We start from the raw sequence: 14,306 nt of genomic DNA on the forward strand, positions 1-14,306 counted from the left end.
ATGTGCCCGCAAACAATGTACATGCCCCTGACCGGAATCGAACCCAGGACCTCTCAGTCCCCAGACCGACGTTCCACCACTGAGCCAAACCAGTTTTGGCTGAAATTTCTTTTGAGAGCCAAAAACCGACTTCTGCGCATGGGCCACGAAGTTTCAATCGCACAGTACATGCGTGCCTGCACGTGGTATTTTGTGGAAGAGCCACACTCAAGGGGCCAAAGAGCCGCATGTGGCTCAAGAGCCGCAGTTTGCCGACCACTGTGTAGTGAATTATCTAACCTGAGAAGGGGATTGTGGAAACCCCTTCTCAGGTTAGAGCCCTGTATTTGCAACTGGTGCTTTAAGTGGGTGTGTCCTTTGCCACCACGCCTGTGCTACACCTGGGAGTTGGTGCCAGAAATGAATTGTTGGGCACTCAGCATCGGAAAATCCAAATGGGAGAATTGCAAACACTAGTGTGTTTAATAAAACAGCCTATTAGAGTGGAATACACTCTATGGGCATGCATCACATTTATGTCAAAGGATGGTTTTGTGAGAATTTCATTTTAGGGGTGTGTGTACATGTACTGCATTGAGATATAAAATGTATTTTTTACTGATGATCAGGGCCAAAAAAATCCCCAAACCAATGATAATCACTGAGCTGAGCTTCCAACATCTCATTGCCTGACTGGGGGAGCCCGGATGTACATGTGTGGACATTTTATTGGGCAGTAAGTGGGCAGGTGCCGTCACATCTGCAGCCAGGGTCAGGTGGCTTCATCTGAGGGGGAGGGGCAAAAACGTGTTGGTTCCTCAAGGAGGAGTTCGGTTAAAGGAGGGGTAGAGAGGGGGACTGAGAAGAAGTATAATTACATCATGGGCAGAAACTGGTGGACCCAGATATGTAGTGAGGCGGAGGAGCCACCCCAGGGGGGAGGGCAGCCTGTAGGGGAAGTGTTAGCACTTTGCCCTCTGCAGGCAGGGTGAACAGGTGGTGAGCAAAGCAAAGCTAACAACAGGTGGCCGGGTTTTCGCCAGTGAGGAGGGGGCGGTGGTCAGGTTCCTTCTCTTCGGCTGGAGCTCTTGGCTAATGCCCTTCAGGTGTCCACCCATGAGATGAGCATACATTTTAGTGCCGTACTCGGTCTAAGGGATGGCTTGAGGACCTGCATGGATGGTTCATGGAAATGTGCGCAGCAAGGCCTGGCTCAGTACTTGGTTTTCATTGACACTTGTTTTTGCAGTGATTCCTAGTCTGTATAAAATGAGGAACCACCTGTAAGGTCTCCAAGTCTGTGTCAAAACCTCTCCTGGAGAACTTGGGTAAAGTTCTTCCCTTCACATTGCTCACCACTCCTCTGCTCTGTGGATGTGCCACGTTTGTCTGTTTGCCAGGTGATTGTTCCCACTTTGGGGCTGTTAGGAATAATGCTATGTAAGCATTGACCTGCATGTCTTTGCTTGGACATAGGCTTTCTTTTCTCTCATATAGATTCCTAGGAGCAGAATTACAATGTTAAAGAGTAAGTTAATGTTTAACATTTTTAGAAACTACTCAACTGTTTTCCATAGTGGCTGTGCCATTTACATTCACCAGTATAGGAGGGTTCTAGTTTCTCTACATCCTCAATAACATTATTGTCTTTTTTATTATAGGTAATCTAGGGATGTTTATCGATATCTCATTATTCTTTCAATATGCATTTCTTTATTGACTAACTAGAGGCCATAAAATTCGTGTGGGGTGGAGTCCTCTCGGCACAGCCTGCACCCTCTTCAATCTGAGACCACTGGCTTCTAACTGCTCACCTGCCTGCCTGACCACCCCTAACTGCCCCCCATGTTGGCCTGGACACCCCCAACTCTCCCCCTCCCCCCCCGCCAGCCAAGTTGCCCCAACTGCCCCCACCTGCTGGCCTGGTCACCCCTCACTGCCCCTCCAGCCTGGTCGCCCCACGTAGCCTGCTGTTTGGTTGTTTGGTCGCCCCTCCCTCACCCCCCTTTTGGCCTGCTGCTCAATCATTTGGTTGCTCCTCACTCACCCTGCTATGGGCCTGGTCACCCCAGGCAGCCTGCTGCTCAGTTGTTTGGTTGCCCCTCACTGCCCCCATTGCAGGCCTGGTCGCTCCCAACTCCCTCCACCCCGCCTGAGGGCCTGGTCACTCCACACAGCCTGCTGTTCGGTTGTTTTGTTGCCCCTCACTGACTCCCCTGCCAGCCTGGCCACCCCACACAGTTTGTTTGGTCATCCATTTGGCTTTTATATATATAGATGATATTTAGTATCATTTTATGCTTATTAGCCATTCATAAATCTTCTTCAGTAAAATGTCTATTCATATCTTTTGCCCATAAAAAAATTGAGTAGTCTTTTTATTATTTAGTGAACAGAACTCTATGCATTCTGGATAAGTTGGTCTCTGTTGAATTTATAAACTTATGTGATTCAGAAGATACCATAAAAAGAAACAAAAAAATAAACAAAGAAAAAATAAGCCACAGACTAGAAGAAAATATTTGCAAATTATATATATATATTGTCATAACTCCCTGCTGGACAAATTAAGCTGTTCTGGGTGACTCCCTGGGAAGGGGTCTCAGCCACCTGTGCCTGCTTTCCTTACCTTGTGCACCTTTCTCAGACCTTATGCACCTTTCCTCACCTTATGCACCTTTCTTAGACCTCACCTTATGCACCTTTTGATGATTTTGCTGTGTGTGTCCTTTGCTGTAATAAATCAGCCATGAGTGGTGGGAATGCAGACTGGTGCAGCCATTATCGAAAACAGTATGGAGTTCCTGAAAAAATTAAATATGGAACTGCCATTTGACCAGTCATCTCACTTCTAGGTATATATCCTAAGAAACCCAAAACACCAATCAGAAAGAATGTAGCCCAGTCCGTATGGCTCAGTGGTTGAGTGTAGACCTATGAACCAGGAGGCCACCGTTCAATTCCTAATCAGGGCACATACCTAAATTGTGGGCTTGATCCCAGTTTGGGCCATGCAGGAGGCAGCCGATCAGTGATTTTCTCTGATCATTGATGTTTCTCTCTCCTTCTCCCTTCTCTGAAATCAATTTAAAAAATATATTTGGAGAAAGAATGTATGCACCCCTATGTTCATGGCAGCACAATTTACAATAGCTAAGATCTAGATACAACCGAAGTGCCCATCAGTAGGTGAGTGGATAAAATGCTGTGGTACATTTACACCCTGGAATACTATGCAGCAGCAAAAAAGAAGAATCTCTTACCCTTTGAGACAGCATGGAGGGACCTGGAGAGTATCATGCTAAATTAAGTCAGTCAGTCAGAGAAAGGCAAGTATCACATGATCTCACTCATATGTGGAATCTAAGTAATAAAATAAACTGATGAATGGAGTGGACCCAGGGACATGGAAGCATGGAACAGAGTGCAGAATCTTGGAGGGAAGGTGGGGGAGGGTGGGTGGAAAGTAATCAACCAATGACCTTGTATGCATATATGCATAACCCATGTACACAGACAGTGAGGTGGTGAGGGTTGGGGCCAGGGTCAAGCTGAAGGAGGCCAATGGGGGGGGGGGTGAGAAAGGGGACAGATGTAATACTTTCACAATAATTATTTAAAAAATAATTATTGAAAAATTAAAAATAAGGAATAGACAAAATAAGATAATAAAAAAATAAAAACAGTCAGAGCCATGAGTACAACTATTCTGAATCCTGTGAGGCCTCCTGATGAGTCACTGATCCTGGGGATAGTCTTGGGGACATTGACATATCCAGGGAAGTCCAATTGCTTCAGGACCAATTGTCAGAAAGAAAGTCTGACTTTCCACCCTGGAATTGTCTTGTAAGGATTTTTTTCTGGATTCTATTCAGTTCCATTATGCCAATATTACATTGTCTTGATTATGTGGATTTATAATAAGTGTTAAAATCAGATAGCATAAGTCCTCCAACTTTGTTATTTTTCAGAATTATTTGATTATTCTAGGTCCTTTGCATTTCAATATAATTTTAAGGTCAGCATGTCAATATTTACAAAAAAGCTGACTGTTTTTTTATTGCAATTTTATTATATCAATAGAAAATGTCAATAGGGAGAAGGAATATCTTGACAATGGTGAGTCTTCCAATTTATAAACATGGCACTTAATGTCTCAGCAATGTTTTGAAGTTTTCAGTGTAAGAGTATTGTGCTTCTTTTCTAAAATTTATTCTTTTTGATGCTAATTTGAATTAAATTGTTTTCTTAATATCATTTGAATATTGTTTATTGCTAGTATATAGATGTAAAATGATTTTTGTATACTTTGCTAAATTTATTAGTCCTAGTATTTGTTTCATGTCAATATTATGTCATCTGTGAATAAAGACAGTTTTACCCTTTCTTTCCCATCCAGCTTCCTTTAATCTCTTTATTTACCTTATTGGCACTGGCTTGTACTTCCAGTACAGTGTTGGTTAGCCGAGGCAGGAGTGGACATTTTTGCCCATTCCTGATCATCATAAGGGGGAAAGCATGAAGTACTCGTATGATATTAGCTGTGGGTTTTCATAGATGCCCTTTATCAAGTTTTGTAAATTCTCTTTTATTCCTAGTTTGTTTAAAGTTTTTATCACAGAGCTAAAGCAGCTGGGCATACCTCTTATCAACTACAGGCATGCCTGTTGTATTACTCTTCACTTAATTGTACTTCACAGATGTTGCATTTTTACAAATTGAAGGCAAGACCCTCCACCATCAAAAAGATCATGACTCCATGCCGAAACCGGTTTGGCTCAGTGGTAGAGTGTCGGTCAAGGGAATGTACCCGAGTTGCGGGCACATCCCCAGTAGGGGGTGTGCAAGAGGCAGCTGGTCGATGTTTCTCTCTCATCGACATTTCTAGCTCTCTATGTCTCTCCCTTCCTCTCTGTACAAAATCAATAAAATATATATATTTTAAAATCATGACTCCCTTTATAGTTGTGGTCTGGAACTGATTCAGAAATATCTTTGAGGAATATCATGCCTGTACTTTTAAAAAAATGTTTTTAATTTATTGATTGATTTTTAGAGAGAGAAATGGAGAGACAGAGAGACACATCAATTTGTTGTTCCTCTTAAGCATTCATTGGTTGATTCTCTTTTTGTTTTTAATTTTTATTGATTTCAATGAGGAAGGGAGAGGGAGAGAGAAAAAGAAACATCAGTGATGAGAGAGAACCATCAATTGGTTGCCTCCCTCATATACCAATCGGGGATTGAGCCCACAATCCAGGCATGTGCTCTTGACCAGAATTGAACCCACGACTCTTCAGTCTGCAGGTTGACACTCTATCCACTGAGCCAAACCGGCTAGGATCATTAGTTGATTTTTGTGTGTGCCCTGACCAGGGATAAAACCTGCAACCTTGTGTATTATAACAATGCTGTAATCAACTGACCCCCGTTCTCTTCTTTTGCATTTATTAAAGTGATCATGTGTTTTTTTATTATTTGTTCTATTAATATAGTATGTTACGTTAATTGATTTTCAGATGTTAAGCCAACCTTGCAGTTTGGGGGTGAATTCTCCTTGACCATGGTATATAATCTTTTATATCATATATTAATATATAGCTAGGTTTAAATTGCTAATATTTTATTGAGGATTTTTGCATATTTAATTATGAAGGATATTGGTCTGTCATATTGCTATCTTGTGATGTCTTGCTCTGGTTTTGGGTCAGGATAATAATAGCCTCGTAGAATGAGCTGGGGAGTGTTACCTCCTCTATTTTCTCATCCATTTTCTTTTGAGGGGATAATTTATGGTCCTTTATGGGTGACTGTGAACAGTTCTCTGTTCTCTTCTCAATGCTGATTTTTTGCAAAAATGTCCTAGGATTTATGCCTGGAAGCTCAGTGTCATTGGCTGTGTCCATGGCCGTTTGCTGGTATGTGTGGCTCAAAAAGGGGCAGGTGCCTGGCATCCCTGAGATACCTTATCTGGTCACATCTGGCACTCACACCTGCAGGTGTTATCTCAGAGCTTCCCTGCACGGAATGGGGGGCCTGCTCAACAAGCAGCTAGGATATCTGGCTGAGGGTGCTTCTCTCCCCCTCTTTTTTAACAGAGCCGCCACGAACCACAAGGTACGCGAGCAAGTGCGCCTGGAACTGAGCTTTGTGAACTCAGACCTGCAGATGCTCAAGGAAGAGCTGGAGGCGCTCAACATCTCTGTGGGAGTCTATCAGAGCACAGAGTAAGTGTGGGTAACGCTTCTCCAGGTGCTTTCTGGGCCTCGGGACGTGCCACGCCACGAATGGCGCGGACAGGCTGGGGGCAAGGAGTCCCCACTTCGGGAAGCAGGGGAATGATTAGGTTGGGGTTGAGCAAGATGCCAGGGATGATCCTCTGGAGCTTGTTGGGAACATCTGGAGAACTGGACAGAAGGGCATTTATTTGTCCTGGGCCCTGTTGGAACGTGGTCTATGGGAGAATTGCACGGCTGGATCCAGGCAAGGAGATGGCCTCTCTCACAGGAACTGGGTGCTCGGCCATAAAAATGCCCCGGAAGAGCTTTTGTGGTTAGCTCTGAGAGCCGACCTGCCAGGGAGGCCCAAGGTGCTCTTTCTTCTTCCCTTGATGCTCAGGCGTCACCACCAAGCACAGGGCCTGGATCACTTTGTTGATAGAATGCAAAAATGTCCAAACTGCCTTTCATGTCAAAGATTAGGGGACTCGTGGGAGTTCCCTGAGGAGAAGCAACTGAGACTTCAGAAATGTGCTTCGTTAAATATTTGAGGAGCGGATGTCCTCATTCAGAAGTGTCTCATGGGGAGTGTCTGTGTGAGGCGAGGTATTAAGGTGTGGCTTTCAGAAAGCTCAGGGAGTCTCTCACCCCACGGTGGGAACTGTCCATCTTTAAGGAGAAATCACTTTGAGAAGCTCAAAGAAGAGTTTGCATACTCTTCTGCGTGAGGAGGTGACACTTCTTAAAAGCTAGGAGAGCCCGAGGGGAAACTCAGTCAGAAAATCGATCCCTGGATTAACCGGAGGATGACATTTGAAAACCTTGAGTCATCTTTGGAATGTGCTTTTCCTGATTGTCCCAGTCCTCTGCCCGCCACAGGTGTGTTTTTCTGAGCCGGAGGGAGAACGTTAGCGAGTGAGACCTGTGACACCTCTGTTCTCCCCTTTGTGACGTCCATGGGCCCTGGCTCATCCAGCTCTGGGCTCACAGTGTGGTTTTGGTCACCTAATCGGCACCAGTGCAGTGTTTCTCCCAGCCTGCACTCTGGTATTAAATTCCAAAAGGTCAAAGTTCCTCAAGGAGGCTAGGCAGGGCCACATTTTGTTGATAAGTGGCGGATGCTTCCTATTCCCACCTGTTGTCCTGAAGCACAGGGAGGAAGACCTCCTACAGAGACATGCAGCTAAGGCTTCAATGTGGCTCTAACGTGGCCATTTGTCCCCGGGGCCATTGGGCAGAGGGGAGAGACGTGCACATTCATAATGCCCCCTTGCATTTGAATCTGCCCTTCCTGTTTTCAAAGCAGATTGCCTCTTTCTTAGTTGATCTTTAAACACTTCTGTGAGGTAGGCAAGGAAGAAACAATCTCACTGGGCAGATGAGAAACACAGGGAGGTCAGAGGTTAGCCCAAGAGTGGGGCTGGGGTGCCCTGGCCAGGGGGTTTCTGAGACAGGCACAGAAAGAGCAGACCTTGCCTCCAGCCCTGCGTGGGGTGAGAAGGAGGATGCTGAGGACAGGGGAGGGGCATGCCCAGTCCTCATCTCCTTCCAGCGGGGTCCAGCTCTCCCTGCGGGTTTGGGAAGCCACATGCCCTGTTGGGTCTCGCCTGCTTTGAGCACAGCCCCTTGTTTTCCCTCCAGCACAGAGACAGTCTCAGCTTACAGCTGCATTGTCCATTCACCCTGCTTAGCATTCCTGGCCTTCTCCCCTGGCCGGGCTGGGCAGCCCCGGGAGGTCTCCTGTTACAGGTCAGGGAGCTAAATCCCTGTTTGCAGAGCACAGCCTGAGCCAGGTTCACTTCCTGTTGGCCCTGCCCCTAAGAACTAGGCTCAGGGTGCACTCCCAGGGTAACCTGTGAGGTAACCAAGTAGTCAGTTTCGGGGGGTGGGGGGAAGGTGGTGGAGGGGAAGCAGCTAGCCAGGGCCTGACCCTGGGCTGGGAGCTTGGAGCACTTAGTTGTCAGATGGGGCATCTACCCTCAAGGCCTTCCTCATGCGGTGATGAGACACCCAGAGAGGCCTGCACCAAGGAGGACACAACTGAGAGCCCAGGGATGAGGCTGCAGGAGAGGTTCACAGCACAGTTACTGAAGGAAGGGTTGGGATTGGAGGGATAAACTGATTGAGATGGTGGAAGGCTCTTGTGTGTTAGGCTGGGACCAGGACACAGATGTGTCCAGAGCTTCTTTATGGAAAAATGAACTGGTGTTCGGGGTTGAAGTGAGGAGGGGGTGGGTACAGAGTGGCCAGTATAGGAATGTTCACAAACCAAGGAGCTGTGCTTCTCGTAGGGAGACGTTTACAATCCCGCTGATTCCACTCGGCCTGAAGGAAACCAAGGATGTTGACTTCTCAGTCGTTCTCAAGGTAAATCTTAAAGCAATGGGAGCTGGAATCACTGTTTTCTTAAACACCCGTGTCCCTGAGCGGGGTGCTGGTGTGTCACAGGCCTTGCCTGCTGGGTTCAGGTGGGAAATGGGAGAAGTACTCCGATTAGAGATGTAGAAATTTAGCCAAGCATCCATTGGTTTCGGCAGGGTGCGCCTGAACCCCCTCGGCAGGCTGCACAGAGAACCTAACACGGACTTCTGGTATTCTTTAATCACCCTGAGGCCAAGTCAAAGAGTCTGTGGTGCCTTGTATGCATGGCCACAGAGAGTAGGGTGCTGAAGACCTGGGGCGAGGGGCGGGTGTGCTGGAGGGGTCAATAGAGAAATTTGGGGACATATGTAATACTTTCAACGATAAAGATTTATTTATTTATTTTTAAAAGGGTCTGTAGTGGGCATGCTTTGGAATTAAAAAATTGTATCCTATTTTAGTATTTTTTTGTTGTTAAATTTTATAACTGATATAACCATATTTTGGGGGAAATAGCTAAATATTTTTCCTAAATGTTTTATTATGAAAATTTCCAAACTTACAGGAAAGATAAAAGAATTTTGCAGTGGACTCCTATATATTCACTATCTAGATTCTACCATGAACATTTTACTATAGTTACTTTCTCACAGATTTATTCATTTCTTATGTGTGTATACCAACTCATTTTTGGTTTTTTTTAAATATATTTTTTATTGATTCCAGAGAGGAAGGGAGAGGGAGAGAGAAATAGAAATATCAATGATGAGAGAGAATTACTGATTGGCCTCCTCCTGCATGCCCCAGACTGGGGACTGAGCCTGCAACCTGCTTATATGCCCTGATCGGAATTGAACCGTGACCTCCTGGTTCATAGGTTGATGCTCAACCACTGAGCTACACTGTCCAGGCTTATCTTATTTTTTGATGCACTTCAAAGTAAATCAAAGATGCTGGTTTTCACTATCCTTAAATACATGAATAACTAGAGTTTATGGTGGTTGTTTTTCCTCCACCCAATTTCTGGGGATCTCCCCCCCCCCCCCCTTCTTCCTTTGTCCTTTCTTTGCTTCTTTCTTTTTTAAAAAATAATTTCTTTATTGAGATATAAATTGTATACCATACAACTCACCTCTTACAATTGAACAGTATGTGGTTCCTTTTGACTGTGTCTCTGTCAGGCAGACCATACCGGTAGGCCCACCTGTGCCTGCCACCACACTGGATGCTGGTGTGTCACAGGCCCTGCCTGCAGGGCTCAGGAAGGAAGTTCAGGTTGGAGGCAGCAGGAAATGCCTCCCCTGCAGGCTGGTGCCAGGAGAGCCTCCTGAAACCTGGAATACCCTCCTGTTTCTCCTCTCCTGCTCCCTCAGTCTGAGTTTTAACACATCACATCACCTCAGACTTCCAATTAGGAGGAGAAAGTGGAGATGGGTGGAAGGTAGTGCCTGTCTCTGAGCTTTCCAGCACAGGCCTGGCATATAGGAGTTAATCCCAGCATCATGAAGAAGTGCTTCAAAGAATTAAGTTTCTTTTCATAGTAATCCTAGTGACTCATTCTGGACTAATTTTAGTTTAGAAAAGAAAAAATTATATGGTATTTGGGGCACTATAGCATTTGTCCTTTTAAAAGCAGTCAGTTAATGCTTTGAAAGTTTCTGCACTTGACTTCCCTTTTGGAGCAGAGACTGTGACTCACTTGACCTAAGCCCTTTCACTCCGGACCTTTTTGCCTGCAGCCTTGTGTAATCTGGTGCAGGTCCCCGTGAGTCGGGGGCTCGTTTTGGAGTTCGAGAAGGACATTGGTAGCTTGCAGGGCCTCGTATCACCAGAGATGGAATTATCTGGGTAGAAAACACAGTTTTATGCCAGTCTTGCACAGGCTACTTGAACTTTTAGATGGGATACTGTGACAGGTCTGACACTTAGACTGTCTGTGGAAATGTCTTCAGTTGCTTTTGTAGGATAATTTTCTTAAGATTTAATTTGTTACTTTTTGCTAGAGCTGCAAGAGTGTAGTAGGCATTTTAAAGGGAGAGTCTTGAGAAACTTGGAAATTTTATGGGCATCTGTAAGGATTCAAACATGTCACATGCTGAATTCCACATTAAAGCCAGTGGGAAAAATCACGTGCTGTGGGCATGGCCAACTACTATTCAGCTGAGGCTCCCAACCATGTCATTTCAGCCTAAAAGGGACTCTACAAATGTCAGTCAGACAAAAATTAGAACCTTTGGGGACATTCTGTTTTCTTCCTTCCACATTTGTGCGTCAGAATAACAGACAGGTGCTACAGAAATAGCTTGCCTGGTTTCATTAGGGCAGTGGTCGGCAAACTCACTAGTCAACAGAGCCAAATATCAACAGTTCAATGATTGAAATTTCTTTTGAGAGCCAAATTTTTTAAACTTCTTCTAACACCACTTCTTCAAAATAGACTGGCCCAGGTCGTGGTATTTTGTGGAAGAGACACACTCAAGGGGCCAAAGAGCCGCATGTGGCTTGTGAGCCACAGTTTGCCAATCACTGCATTAGGGTAATTCAGATGTTCTTCAAATCCGTCATATGTGTCTGTGTGGCGTTTAAAGCCTCACAATGTGATTTGGTATTATTGTAAAGAAATGGGCTTTAAAATGGTCTCATTAAAAAGCATCATCAGGTTTGGCCAGTGTGGCTCGTTTAACCTATGGTTGAGCATTAACCTCTTAACCAGAAGGTCACGGTTCCATTCCCGGTCAGGGCACATCCGGGATTTCAGGCAGATCCCTATTAGGGGGCATGCAGGAGACAGCCAGTTAATGATTCTCTCGCATCATTGATGTTTCTGTCTCTCCCTTCCTCTCTGAAATCCATAAAATTTTATATAAAAATAATTTTTTTATGAGCACCATCAAACCACATTCTTTTCCCTGACAATTCAAGTTGTGGTTTTTGCTTTTAAATAGAGCTTTATTTATTTTTCTAATTAAAAACACTATTCCAAAACATTCAGAAAATACCAAGACATGGAGGGATCCTCAGAGCCCACTGCCTCTCCCCAATAACTTGCTCAGCATTTAATCTTTGGACACCTGTGCTCTTCCTCTGATTTTGGGGGAAGTGTGACTCCTCCCTTGCATGAGGGCTTAGTGTGGTGTCTCCTTGAGCTAAACAAGGCAGCTATTAATTTCCTTCTCTAGGCAGCTCCCACCAGCAGTTCTCCGTTAGCTTCTTCACACACCTTGCTGAATATTAGCTTTGGATAAATTCCTGGACGTGAATCTGGCAGGTCAAACATACATATTATATTATGTAACTTCCCCCCAGAAATGGTCCTCCTACGTTCCTCACAGTGTGTAACTGCTGGTCTTCCTGCACCCTTGGCTATACTCGGTATCATTCATCATTTTTATTTTAAAAAACTATCTTTTTTATTTTTGTGAACTCAAGACAAAAGTGATACCTTATTAAAGTTTGCACTTCTTTGATCAGAAATAGAGTTGAGTACCTTTTTGTGTATGTGTATGTGGCCCTTACATTTCTCTTTTTCAAACTGACTAATACTGTCCTTTGCTTTCCATAGCGTTGGTCTTATTACATAAAACAGCTTTGTGGTTTTATTTTTTAACATGTGCAGGGTAGTAACTCTTAGTGTTATATATTGCTAATATTTCTCTCAGTACATTCTTTAACTTTTTTTTTTTTAACTATGAGGTGACTAACATTTTTTATTTATTTTTAAATTTTTTATATTTTTATTGATTTCAGAGAGGAAAGGAGAGGGGGAGAGAGTGTTAGAAATATCAGTGATGAGAGAATCATTGATGGGCTGCCTCCTGCATGCCCCCTTGTGGGATCGAGCCCAAAACCTGGGCATGTGTCCTTGACTGGAATCAAACCTGGGACCCTTCAGTCCACAAGCTGATGCTCTATCCACTGAGCCAAACCAGCTGGGGCATCTTTCCTTTAACTTTTGTTATATAAGCAACAACCAGTTTTAAAAAACACTATTTTTCTTCATACAGATTTTATGTTGTTCAAGTTATCAGTTCTTCTCTTTGCAGTCTGCCTTGCTGGCATCTCTAGAAAGGCATTCTCTAAGATGTCACAAATATTTTGCTATTGCTTTTCTTCCTGCTCTGTTTAAAATTTTTTAACACCAAATCTTTCATCTGTCTGGAATTTGTTTTGGTGTAAAATGTGTGGTGTAAGGCTTTGACTTCTTATTTTCACCAAATAGGCAGCCAGTTTCCCAGATACTATGTGTAAAGAATCCATCTGTGGTGCTGGGAGATGTCTGTTTTCCTCCTTCCCTCCACCCCCCACCACCGCACCCTCTTCCACCCTGCTCTGTGCCAGGGAGACAGCGACCAGCTCCCGCTCTCTGTGGTTTCTTATTGGGTGTGGCCAGCAGGGAGGGGCACCAGCCTGAGATGAGAGGATGGGAAGAGAGGGAAGTTGGGCATTTATTCCCAGCTCTCTCAACTGGCTTCCTTTGTTGTTGTTGTTCTTAATCCTCACCCGAGGATATTTTTCTATTGATTTTTAGAGAGAGTGGAAGGGAGAGAGGGAGGAGGGAGGAAAAGAGAGTGTGAGAGAAACATAGATGTGAGAGAGACACATTAATTGATTCCCTCTTGAATTCACCCCAACCCTGGGGATTGAATCTGCAACCCAGGTATATGTCCTTGACTGGGAGTTGAACCTGTGACCCTTCAGTGCGTGGGCCAACGCTCTAACCAGTGACCCTCGCTGGCCAGGGCTCAACTGGCTTCCTTTTGCATTCCCGTAGGGAAGGTCATGGTGGCTGTTCAGAAACCACCTCAGGTAGCCACCTCTCTGGGTTTCCAAAGATCCTTCTCCCCCTACGTTCTTTAGCTCTGGGGTTCTAATGGCCTGAGGTCCCACGCCATCCGTACCACCATATAGCTCTTTCCTTAAACTCACAGCAGTCACACCATTTGTGTGTGCCTCCTCCTTCCTCCCAGAATCTGTTGGATGCTTCGGCCTTCCCCACTTCCTGGAATTTTTGCTTTAGTTATATACCTAGTTCTTGAATTTGCTTCAGTCTGTGTCAGACCCATATCTGGTTTCATTGTCTGTCCATTTCTCACTGTTTAACCCCTGTGTGTTTCAATACTTTGTAACTAGAGCAAGACTCCATTATTACTGTGCTTTTCAAAACGTTCTTAGCTTTTCTTTCATGTTTTTACTTTCATACTTTGTCGAGTTTTGCAAAAACAGTACTTTTTGGGTTTTAATTGAAATTCATTAGTATTATAGAATCAAATCTAATTTGGACAAACATGCACCTTACAGTGTTGCACATTTTCATCCATGAGTATATTTCTAATTGTTGCTGTCAACAAACGGCAAATTTATGGGGGCAGAAGCCACATCTATCTTATTTAAATGATTTTATGTATGAGCCCAACCACTGTGGCCCAGTGGTCTATGATCTATAAACCAGGAGGTCATGGTTTGATTCTTGGTCAGGGCACATACCTGGGTTGCAGACTCAATCCTCAGTGTGGGGCATGCAGGAGGCAGCCAATCAATGATTCTCATCATTGATGTTTCTATCTCTCCCTCTCCCTTCCTCTCTAAAATCAATTTAAAAATTTTTAAAATGATTTTATGAATTAAATGAAAGAATGACATAACTAATGTCCATCAAAGTTTAATAATTACCTGCTTAATTACATTATTATTGTAGAAAGTGTGTAAAGAAAATCCTCATAGACACTTGGGAAACATAATTGCACAATT

The 14,306-nt window shown here is 44.3% G+C and overlaps 1 protein-coding gene across 3 annotated transcripts in view; it reads left to right on the top strand.

Moving 5' to 3' along the window:
* RHPN2 (rhophilin Rho GTPase binding protein 2) overlaps positions 1–14,306 on the top strand; it is a 55,126-nt gene that overhangs the window by 19,628 nt on the left and 21,192 nt on the right. For all 3 annotated transcript variants that reach the window (XM_036440614.2, XM_036440615.2, XM_045582577.1), the window contains exons 3-4: positions 6,078–6,206; positions 8,489–8,564. In XM_036440614.2, the coding sequence (XP_036296507.1) occupies positions 6,078–6,206; positions 8,489–8,564 (205 nt within the window). The remainder of the gene's footprint in view (positions 1–6,077; positions 6,207–8,488; positions 8,565–14,306) is intronic.

This window comes from Pipistrellus kuhlii, unplaced genomic scaffold (genome assembly GCF_014108245.1).
Source record: "Pipistrellus kuhlii isolate mPipKuh1 unplaced genomic scaffold, mPipKuh1.p scaffold_m20_p_17, whole genome shotgun sequence".
NCBI lineage: Eukaryota > Metazoa > Chordata > Mammalia > Chiroptera > Vespertilionidae > Pipistrellus > Pipistrellus kuhlii.